Genomic DNA, 19,026 nt, shown 5'->3' on the forward strand with positions numbered 1-19,026 from the left:
GAAAAAAATGCATAAACAATTTTCTGACAAACCTAGTATTATGTTGGAAAAACATACATTTTTCAAACTCAAACACTCAGTTGAAGAAGAAGTAGAAGAGTATATTTAGGCTCTGAGGATTTTGGCATCAACATGCAAATTTGGTATAAACCTTGATACTTATGTACATGAACAATTTGTATTCAATAGTTTTTCAAGGAAGATACAGGAGAGACTACCAGGTTGTAGAAATCATACACTCACAGAATTCATCAATCTTGCTAAAAGCATAGAAAACTATCAGCAACTATAGAGCAACCTTTGACCCTGCTTCTGCAGGTAGGTCACTCCCCTCTCCGCCATCCGCGCCACCACCAATCCGACTTTCTTCCCCTGCTTTCCCGCCGCTGCGTCCCCTGCGGCCCATCCCGCCTCCCCCCTCGTTCTCACCGTCCTCTGTGCCTTAGTTTTTCCGCCGCTGCGCCCCCTGCGGCCCTTCCCGCCTCCCCCTTCGTTCTCACCGTCCTCTGTGCCTTAGTTTTCCCGCTGCTGCGCCCCCTTCGGCCCCTCCGGCCCCTCCGGCCTCCCCCCTCGTTCTCAATGTCCTCTGTGCCTTAGTTTTCCTGCCGCTGTGCCCCCTGCGGCCCCTCCCGCCTCCCCCCTCGTTCTCAACGTCCTCTGTGCCTTAGTTTTCCCGCCGCTGTGCCCCCTGCGGGCCCTTCTGCCTCCCCCCTCGTTCTCAACGTCCTCTGTGCCTTAGTTTTCCTGCCGCTGCGCCCCCTGCGGCACCTCCCATCTCCCCCCTCGTTCTCACCGTCCTCTGTGCCTTAGTTTTCCCGCCGCTGCGCCCCCTGCGGCCCCTCCCGCCTCCCCCCTCATTCTCAACGTCCTCTGTGCCTTAGTTTTCCTGCCGCTGCGCCCCCTGCTGCCCATCCTGCCTCCCCCCTCGTTCTCAACGTCCTCTGTGCCTTAGTTTTCCCGCCGCTGCGCCCCCTGTGGCCCCACCCCCCAGCCCTCTCATTCGTTGAACCCTCCCTCCTCCCAGCTGCCACTCCCACCTTCCCCTCCTCTTATGGCATCCACGGCGCGGCCACGCAGCTGGCGCGCCAAAGGCAAGCCCATCTGCGCCCGTCCGCGCCAAGACCGCGCCCAGCACCCGTCCCCCTGGCCCGCTCAGACACACCTACTCCCCCCTCACCCTCCACTCTCTCAACCCAGGTCCCCGGCCCACATGCACCCCATCTAGCCCCACACACACTCATGGCCCTTTCACCTGCCACACCTGTCACTTCTCCTGCTCCTCATCCCTCACACCACACACCAACCATAGCGACTCCACCTTCATCATACACAACCCCCAACACAAGTCTCACCCACCCTGCCCCCACCAATCAACCCCGCAGCACACCAGCCCACAACCAGAACACACCTTGCAACAACACCCCCACGCACCACAACCACCTCAACTGCCTGCTCCTCAACATCCGCTCCCTTCACAAACATGCCATAGAACTCTGGGACCTCATCACATCACACTCACCTGACATCTCCTACTTCACGGAAACCTGGACCAACCCCTCCTCAGAACCTGACATAGCCATAGCCACCCCCAAGGGATACAAACTCCAACACAAAGACCACCCCAACAGGCCAGGCGGTGGCATCGCCATCCTACACAGAGACACCATCAAAGTCACCACAAGCTCCCAAGACACTATCAACAACACTGAACACATGCACTTCCTCATCCACATTAACAACAACTCCACCCTCAGAGGTACACTGATCTACAGACCACCTGGACCACGCCCCACCTTCTGCGACACCATCGCCGACAGCATCAGCTCGCACGCCCTCACCTCCACTGACTACATCCTCCTCAGTGATTTCAACTTTCACTTAGAAAACCTACAAGACCACAACACTACCTCCCTCACAGACAACCTCACCAACCTCGGACTCAAACAACTGGTCACCACACCCACCCACTCAGCAGGTCACACGCTCGACGCAATTTTCACTGCAAGCCAACGCATTGCCTACACCCACACCACCAAACTCCTCTGGACTGACCAACACTGCGTCCACTTCTTCTTCACCAAACCCCCCACACACTACCATCAACACACCACACCCTACCGCATGTGGGACAAGATCCCCACAGAACGACTAAACTCCCAACTGGCCCATAACACCCCCCCACACCAGCGACCCCAACACAGGAGCACACAACCTCTCCAAATGGATCACTACCTCGCAGACACACTAGTCCCCCTCAGAAAACACATCGCCACCCGCAACATCAAGAACGCCCCATGGTTCACCCCTGAACTCCAAGACTCCAAGCGCAAAGGCCGCCAAGCTGAGAAAGTATGGCGACTAGAACCTTCCACAACCAACTTCTCCACCCTCAAAACCACCATTCGCACCCATCACCAAATCATACGCACCGCCAAAAGAGATCACCACAAGTCACGCCTTGACAACAACTCTCAAAATAGCACCATCATCAATGAACTTGCCAAACCCAAAGCCAGCAACTTAGACCCCACACACACACAGCCCCTATGTAACGCCCTTTCCAACCACTTCCTCCACAAAATCCTGGACATCCACAACAGCTTCATACCACACACACCCACCGCACACACCCCTCACTCACCCAACCCAACCCAACCCAACCCCCACTCACGACCCCCCCACCACACTCTCCACATGAACCCCTACCACATACGAAGAAACCGAAAAAACCATGAACTCCATCCACTCCGGCTCCCCCTCCGACCCCTGCCTACACCACATCTACAACAAAGTTAGCCCAACCATTGCCCCCATACTCTACAACATAATCAACTCCTCTTTCAACTCCGCCACCTACCCAGATCCCTGGAAGCACGCGGAAATCACCGCTCTCCTAAAAAAAAAGCACGCTGACCCGGAGATCCACTCCAACTACCGCCTCATCTCCCTCCTCCCTTTCCCAGCCAAGGTTGCAGAGAAATTAGTCAACGCCCGCCTATCCCTCTTCCTCAAAGCAAACAACACTCTTGACCTTTCACAATCCGGGTTTCGCAAAAACCACAGCACGGAAACTGCCCTCATCGCATGCACTGACGACATCAGGACCAAAGTCGACAAAGGCAAGACCGTCGCACTCATCCTCCTAGACCTCTCCGCAGCCTTTGACACCGTCTGCCACCACACACTCCGCACAATCCTCCACAACATAGGAATTCGCCACAAAGCCTTAGACTGGCTCACCTCCTTCCTCACCGACCGGACCCAGAGAGTCCGCCTTCCACCCTTCCACTCCAACACTACCAAGATCACCTGCGGAGTCCCCCAAGGGTACTCTCTCAGCCCCACACTCTTCAACATCTACATGATCCCCCTAGCCAACATCCTCCGAGCACACGGAATCACTATCCTCTCCTATGCAGATGACACCCAACTCATCCTCTCCCTCACCCGCAATACTACCACCGCCAAAACCAACCTACACGCTGCTCTCCTCGCCACCGCAAACTGGATGACCACTAACCACCTCAAGCTCAACTCATACAAAACCGAGATCATCATCTTCGGCCCCAACAAAACCACATGGGATGACTCCTGCTGGCCCACCACCCTTGTCCCCGCACCCACACCCGCAAACCACGCACGCAACCTCGGCATCATCCTTGACCCCTCCCTCTCCATGACACAGCAAATCAATGCTCCAACCTCCTCCTGCTTCCACACACTCCGCACTCTAAAAAAATCCTAAAAATGGATTCCCCCAGAAACCAGAAAGACAGTCACCCATGCACTCATCATCAGCAGACTGGACTACGGCAATGTCCTCTACGCCGGCACCACAATCAAACTCAAACGCAAACTCCAGAGAATCCAGAACACAGCCGCACGCCTCGTCCTTGGCCTCCCCTGCCACGAACGAATCTCACCACACCTCAAAACCCTTCACTGCCTCCCCATAGACAAGAGAATCACATTCAAGATCCTCATCCACGCACACAAATCCCTCCACAACACCGGCCCAACCTACCTCAACGAAAGAGTCAACTTCCACACTCCCACACGCAACCTCTGATCAGCCGATCTCGCCCTAGCCACAGTCCCCCGCATCCAACGCACCACCACAGGAGGCAGGTCTTTCTCCTACCTCGCCCCCAAAACCTGGAACTCCCTCCCCACCGACCTTCGCAAAACCAAAGACCTCCTGGTCTTCAGAAAGAACCTCAAGACATGGTTGTTCGATCAATGACCCTCCCTGCCCCCCCCCGTCTTCCATTCCTCCCCCCAGTGGCTTGAGACCCTCACGGGTGAGTAGCGCGCTCTACAAATTTTTTGATTGATTGATTGATTGATTGATCTAATGTTCTTAATGCTGACAACACAAACAACATTATGCCCAACGAGGAGGATAATCATTCAGACCCTTAATTGTAAGTAAAAATCTCCTTAGTAACTTTGCAAGCAGTGCCTGCTTTGTAAAAAGTTGGGATATTTCCAAATAGTGTGTAAGAGTGGAAAAGCTCCCTTACAGATTATCAATGCAGATATTGATTCTTGCACAGAATCATTAAACAATTTGGTGCTAACTGTTAAATGTAACTCTGTTGATACACCTGTCAAAGGTTCTAATTGTAAACTACTGATTGATAACATTCCTTTGCAGGTCATGACCGATTCAGCCTCTCCCAATACCATTTTTAGAGACCCTTCCTTTTATGAGAAATGGAGAAGACCTATAGAACCCACTGATATAAATCTGAAGGCATTCAAAGAAAAAGATATCAATATAATAGGATATTTTATGTCTACAGTGGATTGTCTTGGTAGAGAAACTGACACCAAAATGTATGTAGCCATAAAAGGGAAGAACATAGTGGGTTGGCAAGATCTGGCATGGATGGGTTTGTTGTTTTTGTTCCTGGGTCAGACACACCTGAAGCTGTAGGAGACATGCCTACAAGTCATATCTGTTGTGTGCAAGATCCTGAGAAATGGTCTTGTGTTGGAGTTTAATGATCTTTTCCATTACGAAGTTGGTACAGGGCTTTGAACATTGTATCAGGCTAAAAAAACAAGCACATCTTGCCATCCACAAAGCATGTCCTGTTCCCCCTAGTGTTAGGGAGGAACTTAAAAGTATGTTAAAAAGTCTTTGTGATCAAGGGATAATTGAGCCTTGTGATTGATCATTATGGGTAGCACCGATTGTGGTAGCAAGGAAAAAGGTAGGTGAGATCAGACTGTGTGCTGACTAAAGAGCCCTGGATTCCAATATTTTAGCTGATTGTCACCCCTTGCCCAAGATCCATGAGCTTTTAGCCAACCTGGGAGGAGCTAAATGGTTTTCCATCATGATTTGAAGTCAGCATACCACCAGGTAAGCCTGTCCAAAGAATCCCAATAATTGATGACCTTCATCACACCGTTTGACACCTCTGGGTACCTGAGATTAATGTTTGGATTGGCGTCTGCTGCCAGTGTTTTTCAGAAGTTAATGAATAGTCTGTTTGGTAATCTCAGGGGTGTGCAAGTTTAGCGAGATTATATCTTGATTTATGCTGAAAATCTTGAGAAGCACAACCTGATTCTTAGACAAGTGCTAATGATTTTGTCAAAAAAAACATGAATGACCATCAGATGTGATAAATGTATGTTTGCTGCAAACACACTAGAGCATCTTAGTCACACTATAATATCTTCTGGCATCAAATCTGAATTTTGTCTCATTAGAGCTATTAAGGAAGCCAAGAAGAGGCTTTTAACAAGTTGAAAGAATTGATTGAAACAGCTCCAGCTTTATCTGCATTTCAGGAAGAGTGTACTTCTATCATCACAGTAGATGCCAGTCTACAAGATTTAGGGGTGGTGCTGAGTCAGTATGTTGCTGACAAAGAACAACACTGTGGCCTTTTCCTCAAGGTCACTCAAGCAACATGAAAAACCATACAGTACTACTGAGAGAGACGTACCAGCCTGTGTGTGGACAATTCAAAAATGTAAAATGTATTTGTGGGGATGCAAGTTCGAATTGCCTAGAGACCACAAACCACTGGTACACATTTTCAGGGCAGGCACATATTAAAACCTTTCGGCTAGATTAACAAGATTGGTGTCTAAAATGCAAGAATACACTTTATAGTTAGGCATGTACCTGGCAAACAAAGTTTCAGAGCTGATTGTCTATGGCTTATGCCTGTTAGTATACCACTGATGAGTACATTTTGGATGATACTGATAGTGTTGCTGTAATTTTTGCTGTAGAAGGGGATTACAGTAGCGTTCTAAGTGAAGATGACTGGTTGAAAGCGAGTCAAGATGATGAAATTCTATATAAGGTCAAAGAATATATTTTCCAGGCTTTGTCTGAGAAAAGGTGTCTTTCAAGTGAGCTCCAGTCATTTTGCCAAGTTTCTGAGGATTTGTCCCTGGTAAAGTTTTTGCAATATTATCATGTCCCTAGACATTAGGATGCAATCAAGACCAGTATGAGAATTAAGCAACATTACTGGTGGGCTGAAATTGATAATCAGGTGACATTCACGAAAGATAGATGTTTTGAATGTTGGTTCTCTGACAAACATTGGCAAGCCCATAAGTCCCCTTTGCACCCTGTGGAGTTTTCTGAGATGGTGTGGGAAAGAAGTTGGGTTAGATTTCTCTAGGCCTTATCTGTCAATGGTAGTGGAAATGAAGTATTTAATACTGATCATTGACAACTGTTCAAAATGAATGTACTTTTCGTTCACAGCATCCCCTAACACAGATGGTGTTTTTTTTTAAAGGGACACCTAAAAATCGTGTTGCCGACAATGGCACACACTTTATTTCTGAACGACTGCACACATTTTTAAAAGAACATGATATCAAACATTTACAAGTAGCATTATACTCTCCTTCTTCCATTGGAGGCAGCAAATTCATTAAGGAGGGCATACAAACTGCCATTGCTTCAGACTTAGATGTGGAACATGTTTAAAACAAAAAGTGTAGTGCCAAAACACTACTCCACACTGTGCAACAGGTGCAACTCCATTTTCCCTTTGGACAGAAACAAAGGCCCACACTGATTTATATCCATCGTGGTTGGGTTCTCAAATGGGAAAAGATATTCTCAAGTGGCAGGACATGGAGGTCATTACTAACAGAATAGTGTCTAATCAAGTCCAATTTAAAAATAATTTTGATCGCAGACACTGCTTCTTACCAAAATATGTCATCTGGTGATTGGGTATTATTAAAAAGTCCAGTCAAGGTTAGGAAAGGAGAATCCATTTTTTCTGCTCCTGTCAAAGTAAATAAGGTTGACAAAGGTGCACTATTACTTGAGACTAAGGGTTGGTGAATCAAGAAACAATTGGTGAAACTCATGGAACTTCAAGCCAAGATCATTAAAAACAATGGTCCTATTGTACAATCTGATTGGGATTTGTGGGTGCAACCTGCGGAATAAACAAGAACTCAACATAGATGTGAGAGTACTATATTTGAATCCCCTGCACATGCTTCTCCTAGTTCTGTTCTTTCTAGTTATTCTGAAACCTTCTCTGGGGTTCCTGATGGCTGTGGAGTTAAAATATCTGTTGGGGCACATGATGTAAATTCCCCAACAAAATTCAGAGACTTTAAAATGAATTGATCATTGCATGTTTCCTTAAGATTTGTTTTTTTATTTGTTATAAGGGGAAAAGTGATGTAGTAGGTGATGTATGTATACCTTTATGTTCAATGCATTGTTACACGTCTTGTCATGTTTTGAGTTGTCCACGAGTGCTCTAGAAATGATAGTTTTGGGTTCTGGCATCAGACAGCAGTTGCTGCCTGAGACTGAATTGATCAGGTCGCAACGAGTTATGGGCAATACTCTATAACTAATAAAGAGTATTCACTTACATCTGGATCCTGTGAGTCTGTGCTACGCAGACCACAGTCTTGTAGATGGCAATGGGCCAACAAGATAGCTAAGCCACTTAAGTGCTGGCTACTGATGTATGTGTGAGGCATACAGGTGAGAACGTTAGTTCCTGGGGAACCTTTCATAGTTTCAAGGTCAATAAATTGGGTGCAATAAAACAGTGTAATCAACAGTGCAACAATAAAACCTGTTAAATACATAAAATGCACTTATATATACACATGGCAGTTCAGCATCTACAAAAGTGAGTATTCAAAGTCTTATGTATCACAATCCAACCTACCTCTGATCTTTTCCAAGGGGCTCAATTAGAGTTTTGAGGAGCAAGAAGACCACTGTAACTCAGAGTTTTTACTGCCTTGACAAACCCGTGGTTCCAACACTCTTCAGCGGTAGGGAGTGTTGGGTTTCTGTTGGTGAATCCTTGGCTGGCCCCACCAGAAAACCCTTATTCTGGTGGCCCATTCACCACTCACCTGCCAGGCCATAGTGATGGTCTTCCCATCCTATTTGAACGGGGGTGTTTACCATCACTAGATTTTCCAGTTGGGCATGGTTACAATCCCTCAACGTCCTGCAAATGCAGGGAAAAAGTATTGTGGAATAGGGCTGTTTTTTTTCAGCAACAACCACTACCTCAGTGATGTGTTTCTATACAACAAAAGGCTTTTCAGAGCAGCGCAAAAAACATGGTACCCGCTCAGCAAAGGTATCAGACTTTACTGCAGCCTCTGTTGCAGTAAACACTTTAGAGATCCCTACCTGGCAGTTAGAGACATCTAATTAGGTCAAGTAATCCTCTGCCTGGAGAGCAGAGGGTCATTACCTTCGCTGACCGATGGGCTGCTAATGTAAATATTAAATGACTCATAAGATCAAGAGCCTTCTCTGGAGCGCACCAGTTTCTCTGAGCACCTTGCATAGATAATGGATTTCATACCAACTCCCATTCAGGCTAAACAGGCGAAGTCTGCCATACACACACTTAACCCCACTCTCAATGAATGCCAAGGGTGAATTTCCATGCTGGATCGAAGTTTTGGATACCTGGAATTTCATGTCTTCTATGGGAGCTCTTACAATATGGTGACAGAATCAGATGTCAGTCTTTTGGGCTGGGGAATCAGAAGGCCGAATATTTGAACTTACGAGGGGACTGGTGTACCAAAAAATAAAATGTTTTATATATGGCTTTTGCTCGCAGTTAGAAAGTTTGCAATCATTTCAGAACAGCAAATCATTAACTGCGACTTGTTCAACACTGAAAAATCTGACGAAATCCCATTAGAGATATTTTCATGTTTTATTTGGATTGCTTCACATCTTTTACAGAACACCCTATGAGGCTTTTCAGTGCTGTGGCTGACCTTACCGCACTGGAACTACAGTGACTAGATGCTGGAAACTGCCGTGTTTCCAACAATCCACCTTCACTTAAGGCATCTAGATATTGTCAGGCTTGTGTCTCTGACGTGTTTTCTATGACCATGCATCTCTTTGCAATCTAGCAGAGAAGCCATGAAAATTGTCATTGACGTGTTTATATTTTCAGGCGAAGCAACCAGGTGGGTTGTGAAGTTCTGCTTTATTTTTTTATTTCAGTGAGATCGAAGTTGACTGTCAACTTCCCTTTACCTCGGTGAATTACCTGTTGCACATATGTCTTTTTAGGTGTAGTGTTTATAAGTTACATCCAAAAAAGAAGCATTTATGCATTAGCGCCTGGTATAAAGTATGGATGGTTGCACATCCTGATATTAATAATGGAAATAGCGTACTACAAGACTATCATAGGAAACATACTGACAACCAGAATATTGTAGAGATAAGTATATATTGGTAAGTATAGATTATTCTTAACTCCACATCAGCATGCCTGGATGATATGAATATCGCCAAGGTACATATAAACAAGATGAGTATAGTAAACTTGCACTTATCTATTTGTACTTACCTTGTTGGCAGTGTTAGAGCGTTCCGTACTAATAATTTACCTGTATTTGGACGCTCTTTAGGCCGATGAATCTTTTGGCTAAGTGGGACTCTACGTACTCTATATCGGTTAATTTAATCAAATAAATGATCAATAACGAACATAAGCAATACCCTGATCAACATAACACTTAACAATTAATCCAGAATACATTTCGGCGAACCCTGACCTTTCAGTCAGGAAATAACCACACCAGATTATTCAAAGTTAGTGAATTTATTTCCCTATATTAACAAAGCTAGCACAATATAGATGTGTCTCAACACCAAATGATAAACATAAATGAACATTAATAGCTGTCCATAGCGGCGAAACAGATGCAATCTATGTAGCATTTGAATAACAAGGCATTCGATAATAGCAATGCAAATCACTAATACGATAATCTGTAATGAACTAATTGCATACATTTAGTCAGCATAACAAGGTCTCAAATTGCATCGTGCAACAAAAAGAATCCTCATCTAACCTCAAATTAGCATCGGCATGTGGGACTTCATGCGAAAACAATTTAGCAACATTAATTTAGAAAAACTCCTAACTAGGGATCTTATCAAAATCAGCAGTTGGTTACCTAAAAGAAACACAATGCAATTGTACAATTTCCTTTCATATTTACCAATTACGATCAGCATACAAGGAAGTCTTCGTCTCACAGGTACCGTTTCTCGATCAGCATGGGTACCGTTTCGATCGGCATGGGACGGGGCAAAGGGGCAGGGGTGGACGGGGCAATTGCCTCACGGCGGCAAGGTAAAACTACTACTTCATGCAAGGGATCAAAGTTAAAGTCTCTAGGGCAAGAATCATTTAAAGTCTCTTTCTCTCGATTAGAGAAAGCATCAAAGTCTCTTTCAAAATGGCGTCGCAGCAAGGTGGGCCATAATAGCTGCAAAATGGCGCAATGTCGGGCAATAGCTACTTTCTTCTCGTGCACCTGGTTTAAATAGACAACAGTTCAAATCCAGTAGGGTCTTCCATTGGAGGGTTCATAGGTTGACTTCAAATTGTCCAATCAAAAACAACAGTTCTCAAGCTTTTACTTAAGCATACATTATCCTTGGAGACGAGTACGCAAGTTGCAACATTTTATACCAATTAACTCACTTTCAGAGCTTCCATTGTCCGCACCTGCAGATTGACCTTGGAGTAAAGAGAAAATATGCCAGGCTGGCACGAAACCTTAAGATAAGCATGTGAACGATCTCAGTGGAAAAGTACAGCTTCAAGCAAAAATACACGTTTATTAGCACATTGGAAAAATACGAGCATCTAAATCGTGAGACCAGGCAACTAGGCCAAAGCCTCCACTAAAGTAATGCTAAGCTAAAACATTTCAAGCAAGCAAATCGTAGCACACGTTTATGATTATGTCGGATTAGTGCAATTCTAATACATCACGTTATATAAAGCACGCTTATAAATGTTGGCAAACTACTCTGAGGGCACATTCTGTCCCCGTACAATCTTTATTAGTTCGGTTAAAGCCACACATGATTATTGCAGCACTACGTTTAAGCGTCAATAAATGAAAACCTTCATTTTCTGCTTCATCAGCAGTTAAAAATCTATATTTTTGTAGTTCTATTTTTCACGCTCAATATCCCTTTGCAACACCTTTTCGATATTACTTTTCCACTCCCTCTGCTAAATATTACTGACAATGAGGATGTGAAGATGGAAAACATGCCACCTTACTACGAAGTTTATTTGATCAAGCATGGTTAGGCAAGAGTCGAATGTGACACCTAGATTTTTAACACAGTTTACCAGCATAAATTTCTCTCCAAGGACTGCAGGCCAGAAGGAAAGCTCCTGAATTAGAAATCCTTTAAATGAGGCTAGATTTCTGTTTTACTTTCGTTTAAATTTAATTGATTTATACTCATCCAAGACTTAACAATGTGTAGAAAATAATATATATATTTTTTGCCTTTTCTTTTGTATTACCATCAGTCTTAAAAATGATCATGGTATCATCCGCATACAGAAATACACAAAGGCAAAATCATTGAAATAGTTGAGCCAATAAGCCATATAAATATTAAACAATAACAGAAACCGTGCTGATCCTTGTGGAACTCAACGGGTTTGGAATTTAGAGTCAGATGGGTAGGAATCAAGATGAACCTGGAAAGATCTATCAGGTTGAAAACTCTCATACCAGCAAAAAACTCTGCCCCAATTTACAACTCCTCCAACCTGCCTAGCAGCAGCTGGTGAGCCACAGTATCAAAATGCTGCCAACAGTTCAAGTAGGATGAGGGCAGAGGGAACATTCTGGTTGGCACAAAGATGAAGATAATGCATGGCAGCCATCATCACAGTCTCAGTGCTACAGCCAGAGCAAAAGGCAGCTTGGTCAGCCTGTAACATTCTTCGGGCCTCAACATACTGAGACAGCTCAATAAAAACAGACTGCTCTAATAATTTAGCCAAACTGACAGTTGAGAATTATGTCAATACATTTCAATAGATTATGGGTCTAAAGTTGTAGTTTTTTTTCGAAAGAGAAGCAATACTGCCACATTTCAATTAATCCTGAACAAGTCCATTTTAACAAGCTTCATTGGTGATCGCCTTCAGAGGTTTAGGAGTCTTTAAAAGAGGATTACTGTGGATATTGGCAGAATAACATTAACTCTTGGGCTGAATGTCTTCCTAGTTTTAACCAGCATTGATATCTCTGCATCTTTTATAGTGTAAAGATTTAATACAACTGCCAAACTCCTGGGATAGAGCTTAAAAAGCAATCACTAGAAGTAAGCAATGCTTTCTCAGTGTTCAGAGCAATCCTGTTATGACTGATTTTAGATGCAAAATAATTGAAAATACTTTTTTGTATTTAGTAACAGAAAGCAACTTTAGTTTTGAAGAGGTAATCTCTTTTTGTCATAACTATGAACATTGCTTTGGAGATGTTGGATACAGTAAACATCTAATGAGCACAACATGAACTCTGGCCTATTTGGTCACTTTTTTGTATTCATTGTTATATCGAAACCAGTCGGATTTTGAAGAAGGTGAGTAATCAAAATGCCAGATAAATTCTGGATTCCAGAGAGGGCGTCTCACTTTAGCTAATTCCTCTGAGAAACACCTGTTCCTAGGTCTCTCTGTTTTACAAAGATTAGCCTGAGTTGGCAGCACAACCTATAGTACAGCAGCAGCAATGCATCGGTTCGGCTTGGGTTTGTGCCACACAGCAGAGAAGATGAGTTGGTTCTGCGGGATCTGCAGATGCCGGCAGAGCACCTTAAGCCCACTTCCAAGGGTCTAGGACTTGGGAGAAGTCACAGATGGAGGAGTCCCAGTGTGGGTGCAAAATTGTGAGAAGTCTGTTGTGTCCCTGGGGCTTCAGATCAGGAGGCCAGCCAACAAGCCCTTGGAGTCACTCTCAGTTCTGGGTTCAAGTGATGATGTTCCAGTCCTTCTCACCCTGGCTGCATGAGGCCTTTGTTTTATTTATTCGAATATTCTTCCATCTAGTGGCAGAATGTTCTCCTAGCCTTATTGCCCTCTGTAGCTGGGCTATACTGGCATTAAAGTTCCGCTCTCTTGTTAAAGGCCTTTGCCTTCGACTCAGGCCTTTAATGCTCGAGCAGGCATTTAATTGATGTTATCCCCACTACGGTGGGCTATAAGGCTATTTTAGAAAATACAGTCAAAGAGTTGAGGCTGACTCACCACCACAACCAGTCTCTATTGTTACTTATTACTAGCAGTAATTGTGTAAAACCCAAGAATAATGTTGCAACTATTCAAGATGTAAACTTTAAGAAAAACGAGAAAGCATCACAAAGAGAGAAAGCAGAAAACTGCAAGAGTGAGCTGAAGGGGCACTGAGGGGCTGTAAATGGATTAAAGAGGTCTGAGATGTCTTCAGGATTACGCTCGCAGATTTAATTGCAGCAGCCGCAAGTTTCAAAGGTGAACTTTGGGCACTGGCACGTTTTTATTTACAAATTAAGCACTGCTGTGGACTTTGTTGCTCTCCCTGTCCCACATACATGTTGTGTGGATATAAGCAGGGGCAGCTCCTCCACTATGGTGGAAGAGCATCACCCCCCGCCAGCAGCAGCAGCTGCAAACCTTTTACAACAAAACAATAATAAACCATTTTTATTATTGTTTTCTTGTAAAAGGGGCGGGCCACTGTCAATTAAAGGGACAGAGGGGGAGGGCACAGCACTCCCCCTCAGTGTGCATTTAGGTTTGACCGACTATCTTGGGTCAGCCAATCACACATGCGCACTAGGTTCTTTCCAACCTGGCAATGCAGACACTGCTTTGCCGGGTTGGAGACAGCAGGCAGGGATTTCCACTCTGCCTTGGAGTTCAATCCAATCATAATGCCAGCAGCATGAAAGCAGCGTTAGGATTGGACTGCATAGGCTGGATAGGCTGGGAGTTGGTGCCTACAATGGAGAGTGAATCGAAGCGGCGCGGCGAGAAAGGTACGTTTTTCAAAATTTTATATGTATTTTGTTTTTGTCGTCCCTCCCCCCCACCTGCCGCCCCGCCCCTTTTCCCTCCTGCGAGCAGCCACTGGATATATGTGGCCAAACTCTGTTTGATAGATTATTCAGACAGCTACTCCAAAAAGCCTGAATCTTAACCAGAAGAGCCGCATTTGCCTGACCTAGCCACAAACGGAGTTCCGTCTGTTGCCAAGAGGGGCTGTACAATGGCGTCTCCTCTTCCGGCGTTCGAGCCCGAGTCCTCATTTTAGGGGCCGGCAGCTCTAGCCCTTGCCCATATTTACTCCCCTCCCAAATGTGTTCATTGTCTAAATAAGGATCTGGAGAAATGTGTTCGATATTTTGCTTTTGCATTTTAATAAAATATGTAATGAGGGAGGACAGTAAATACCCCTCCTAACATAAATTGATAATAAAGAATTCATTTAAACTCGAACTAGAAATGCTTCTTCGTTAAAAAAAAAAAACTGAACTGCTGCTGATCAAAATAGAGTAGATTGTTGGGCAGAACATATCTCTGTGTGGCATCTCGGGTTATCACCGAGCTATCATCCTATCACTGATAAGAATCGTGATAAGGAAGAACAGTTTGGTGCAGTACAAAAAAGTGAGTACGTTGAAGCTGTAGTAAAAGAGTCTTAAGTGTACCGCAGTTTGCGAGGGATAATAATTTCGGTTCATAGTGCATTTAGGAGGGTTTACCCTCCTTCTAACACTGCTTTCAGTTTTTGCTGCCTCACTCTATCGAAGCAAACTTGAAGACATGCAATGATAATGATATGAAATTTTGTTAACCTTGTATTTTGCATGGAAAGATATTACACTTTGAAAATAAGGTACATATATAAGGTTGCAATATTTATTTGTTCAGTAAATTAGTGAAAAAATTATTATTTCAGGTAATGGGAGAGAGAAAATAAAAAATAAAAACACAAGCCCAGAGTAGACTCAAAATATATTTCTTTGGAAAAAGTTTCAATTGGAATGGTGGAATTGTCTTGGAGAAAAATGTGTTTGCTGATGTTGAAAGCTTTTATACATTTTTCACTTCAGTATATATGTATTGACCAAATCCACTGAATCCATGCTTTTCTTGGAAAAGCATAGCAGTGAATCGTGTTTACTGACTGAAGTGATTAATGATTAAACTGGGTTGGAGATAAAGCATGCACTAAGTGTACTGTATCATACGACTAATTTACAATGCCCCTTTCAACTGCAGGTTAATTGATTTTTTGATATGCGCTCAACAGGTTTGTTGTTCAAGGGTTAGGCAAGTGATAGCAGCACATATTGATAAATCATCACATGGTCGTAAATTATTCCCAGTAATGAGCATACTTTATTGGTGAGAGATGCTATTGAAAGCCACCCCCATTCTTTGTGACACAAAAGTTCACCACTATTTTATATTTATTTCCAGCTACCTTCGCAGAGCAAGACCGCCCACCGCTGCAAGGCCGCGAGGCTTTGATTCACGCCTCGCAATACAGTGCATTGCAGTTTCCCACAATGCTGCCTCAGGTGTCGCAGTCACCCTACCACTCCAACCTGAGTTACTGCTCTCAGCATAGAGAAGACTGGTTCTCCTCTGGGGTGTATGAAATCCAGAGAATGTCTGCAGAAGAGGTTTTCAGAGCAGACATCACGGACACACCTGGAGCAAGAAAGCCCAGGATGGCACATGCTGCAGGCCGCATTAAGGGAAATGAACTGTGTGTCGTTTGTGGTGACAAAGCTTCTGGATACCACTATAATGCACTTACGTGTGAGGGATGTAAAGGTAAAAATACTTATACGTCTTATAACTGAATGACGGCTGACCAAGGAAAATGTGGTAAAGAAACTGTTGTTCCCTAATTTGCCTGTTTCCAGTGCTTTAAATGGGCCGGTACTCTCCGGTACTGAGTACCGGCACTTTTTTATTTTGAGAGGGAGAGTACCGGCATATCTCAGGAAAAACGTAATACTTTTAATTGGAGAGTACCGGCACTTCTCAGAAACAAGCAGGTACTCTATTACAGAGTACCAGCACTTCTATTTTTCCATTTAAAGCACTGCCTGTTTCCATATATTGTGGCTAAGTGCCAAGCATGCAGCTGTATAGACATGGATTTCAGTTTGTTATACATAAAGAAGCTGTCCCAGTTTGAAAGTAAATATGTCTTATTAGATCTTACATATTGTCTTCTGCTATTGACCGTAAAATAGGATGCTCAATTGCCCCTCTTTAGTTGATGCTAACACCTAGGACCTTATTCACACAGATTTTCCACTGGTGGACCACTCGATCCTCAAGGGTAAATACAAATGCAATTGCGGCAAAGTAGCTCTTTGTTAATGTGGGCTCCGATTTAGTACGGTTCTAGGATTTCCATCCATCAATTGTATACAGTTGTTTGGTTGTGTATGGTTAGAAGAGATAATGAAAAGTAAAATAAGTTTGACCCTGGTGAAGATCCTTGGATTGTGTCATGTGCATGGATGGCTGTGCTCAAGACCTTGCCTATTTGTCACTGAAATTGGCTGCTGGTATTCCTTTACAGGATCCAATAAGATTGTTTTCTATGCAAAATTAGTGCCCAGATATAAAGCCTTGATGTGATGTGTGGATGAGGGTGTGGTGTGCTAACGCTAATGTGTGCTCAGTGGTTTCAAAAGCTATGTTGGTGTATTGTGCTGTGAGTGCTGCTGAGTGAGCAGCACTTTGCCCCCAATACAGCTTCTTTGTTGTGTGCATGAAGGTATCAAGGTGTGGGTCTCGCATGTTGTGTTTGGGAGAAGCAAATTAGAGGAGCGAGAGGAAAGATGCGCTGTAGTTGATATTGTCTGGTGGAAGTGTCATGAACTGTTGAGTTGCAAAATAGCTGATTACACGGCATACTTAGGCTGTGTTGAATGTGTGTTATGAGGTCTGTTCAATGTGTTGTGTCTGGAATTCCTGTTTTAAACATGGTGAGATTTGACTATTTAGCTTATCTGTGCTGTGTTCAATGTATATTAGGTCGTCTGTCTAAAATGTTCTTTTGGAATGTGCTTGAGCTAACTGTTCCTCAGCATTCGCTACCACTTGGTAGCAAGCATTCGGCTTTCTCACATGCTTATAGTCATCTACGTATCACCAACATAGATGGAGGAGCTGCGGAGTACTGGGCATCTTTGCTTCAAAGAGTATAATTACAATGGGCCTAGTAACCCAGCGCAGAGGCTATATTATCTTGTTATGGGAGTGACAGTGCCAAATGAGTAAAACTATGCAAATGAGTGAAGTAACTGTAGGAGCTGTAAACTAAAATTGCTGATGCCAGCAGATGCTATTGAGATTTCTTTTAAAGGCAGGGGTAGTGCCCACTGCCATCATTTACAAAAAAGTAAGAAGATAATGAATGAACTGCACGAAAATAACTCACACAACCTTTCACAGACGCAGATGTCACCAATAGGTTCTAGATTCAAAGTACATGGGACTTGGGACAAATTGTCAAGGCATGTGATGGTAGTTGTGGAATGTGCTATGATCTGCCTATGTTACTTATTTGTGAATTTCTGGTGAAATAAAAAAATAAGTAGATGTAGCTTGAAATGGCTTTAATAAGTAGTGAGAGGCTGAGAGGGCTTTAGTTCAGACCCTTTCAACCACCTACTTTAATGTGTTTTACATGGTTTGCTATTGCCTGGTGAGTTGTATATCAAGGCCTTGGCATTTTGAGGATGTTTACATTATCCCACTTGCATGCCCACTAGGTTTGGTGGAGCTTATTGTCGTCCTTTTGTTAGAATGCAGATGTAGCATAACATGCAGCATGTAACTGAGAACCAATGTGCATTCTTTAATTTATTTACTTTGCTAACAACGTTATGCTTTGATTGATGAGTTATGGCTTTTTGCTCATGATAATATGATGTATGGGGTATGGCAATTTTGGTTCACAATGTCCATCCACAAAGGCTTTTTAAAGATGTAACAAAAGAACTGACCATTTTTCAAAGGTACCTATTATGTAATATTTCGCTGAATATGCCTTTGAGGGTCTTTATTTACATAGCAAATTTAATCTTCTGACTCCATTTAATAACGCTCGTCTTTGATGGTACAGATTAGCTCTGCTAATGTTGTCTGGTCAGGAAAGGGTCTGGTTCAGTGGTCGAATTGCATAAAAAAATGTTTGGGAACTCTGATGCTGCATGCAATGGGGCAGGAGCCAGTGAGCGCGAGGTCAAATGTGTGGCTAAAAAGAAAAATATTCTGTGCGTTTTTTGGTCTTTTACCATCAGGTACCTACATAAAAAATAACATACCATGCAAAAATAGTTGTTACTCAGTGGGAAATACACTATAGTACAGTATGAAACCTCTATTAGTTAATGCACTCTAGAGGTAAGCGTGTACACGGAGAGCCACTGAATGAAGTCTTGGTTGGTGAGGTGGAGAAAAGTTACATATATTTTTGTGCCTCGAGGTCACAGCCTGTTACAGAAAGCACTGTGAATATGTAATACATTATTTTAAACTTGCATTACACACAGTATTAGATAGACTGCTACAAAATGTGCAAAATGTTTAAGATAAAATGGTGCTTCCAAAATATAGATTTTAGTAATACCCAGAGTGTACAAAGTACAATTCTTTTACATTACTGTCCCTT

General features: G+C 43.6%; 1 protein-coding gene across 1 annotated transcript in view; it reads left to right on the forward strand.

Annotated features, from left to right (window-relative positions):
* Positions 1–19,026, forward strand: part of NR1H4 (nuclear receptor subfamily 1 group H member 4) — a 259,871-nt gene that overhangs the window by 10,808 nt on the left and 230,037 nt on the right. The window contains exon 2 of the mRNA XM_069229604.1: positions 15,804–16,163. Coding sequence (XP_069085705.1) covers positions 15,804–16,163 — 360 coding nt within the window. The remainder of the gene's footprint in view (positions 1–15,803; positions 16,164–19,026) is intronic.

This window comes from Pleurodeles waltl, chromosome 4_1 (genome assembly GCF_031143425.1).
Source record: "Pleurodeles waltl isolate 20211129_DDA chromosome 4_1, aPleWal1.hap1.20221129, whole genome shotgun sequence".
Taxonomy (NCBI): domain Eukaryota; kingdom Metazoa; phylum Chordata; class Amphibia; order Caudata; family Salamandridae; genus Pleurodeles; species Pleurodeles waltl.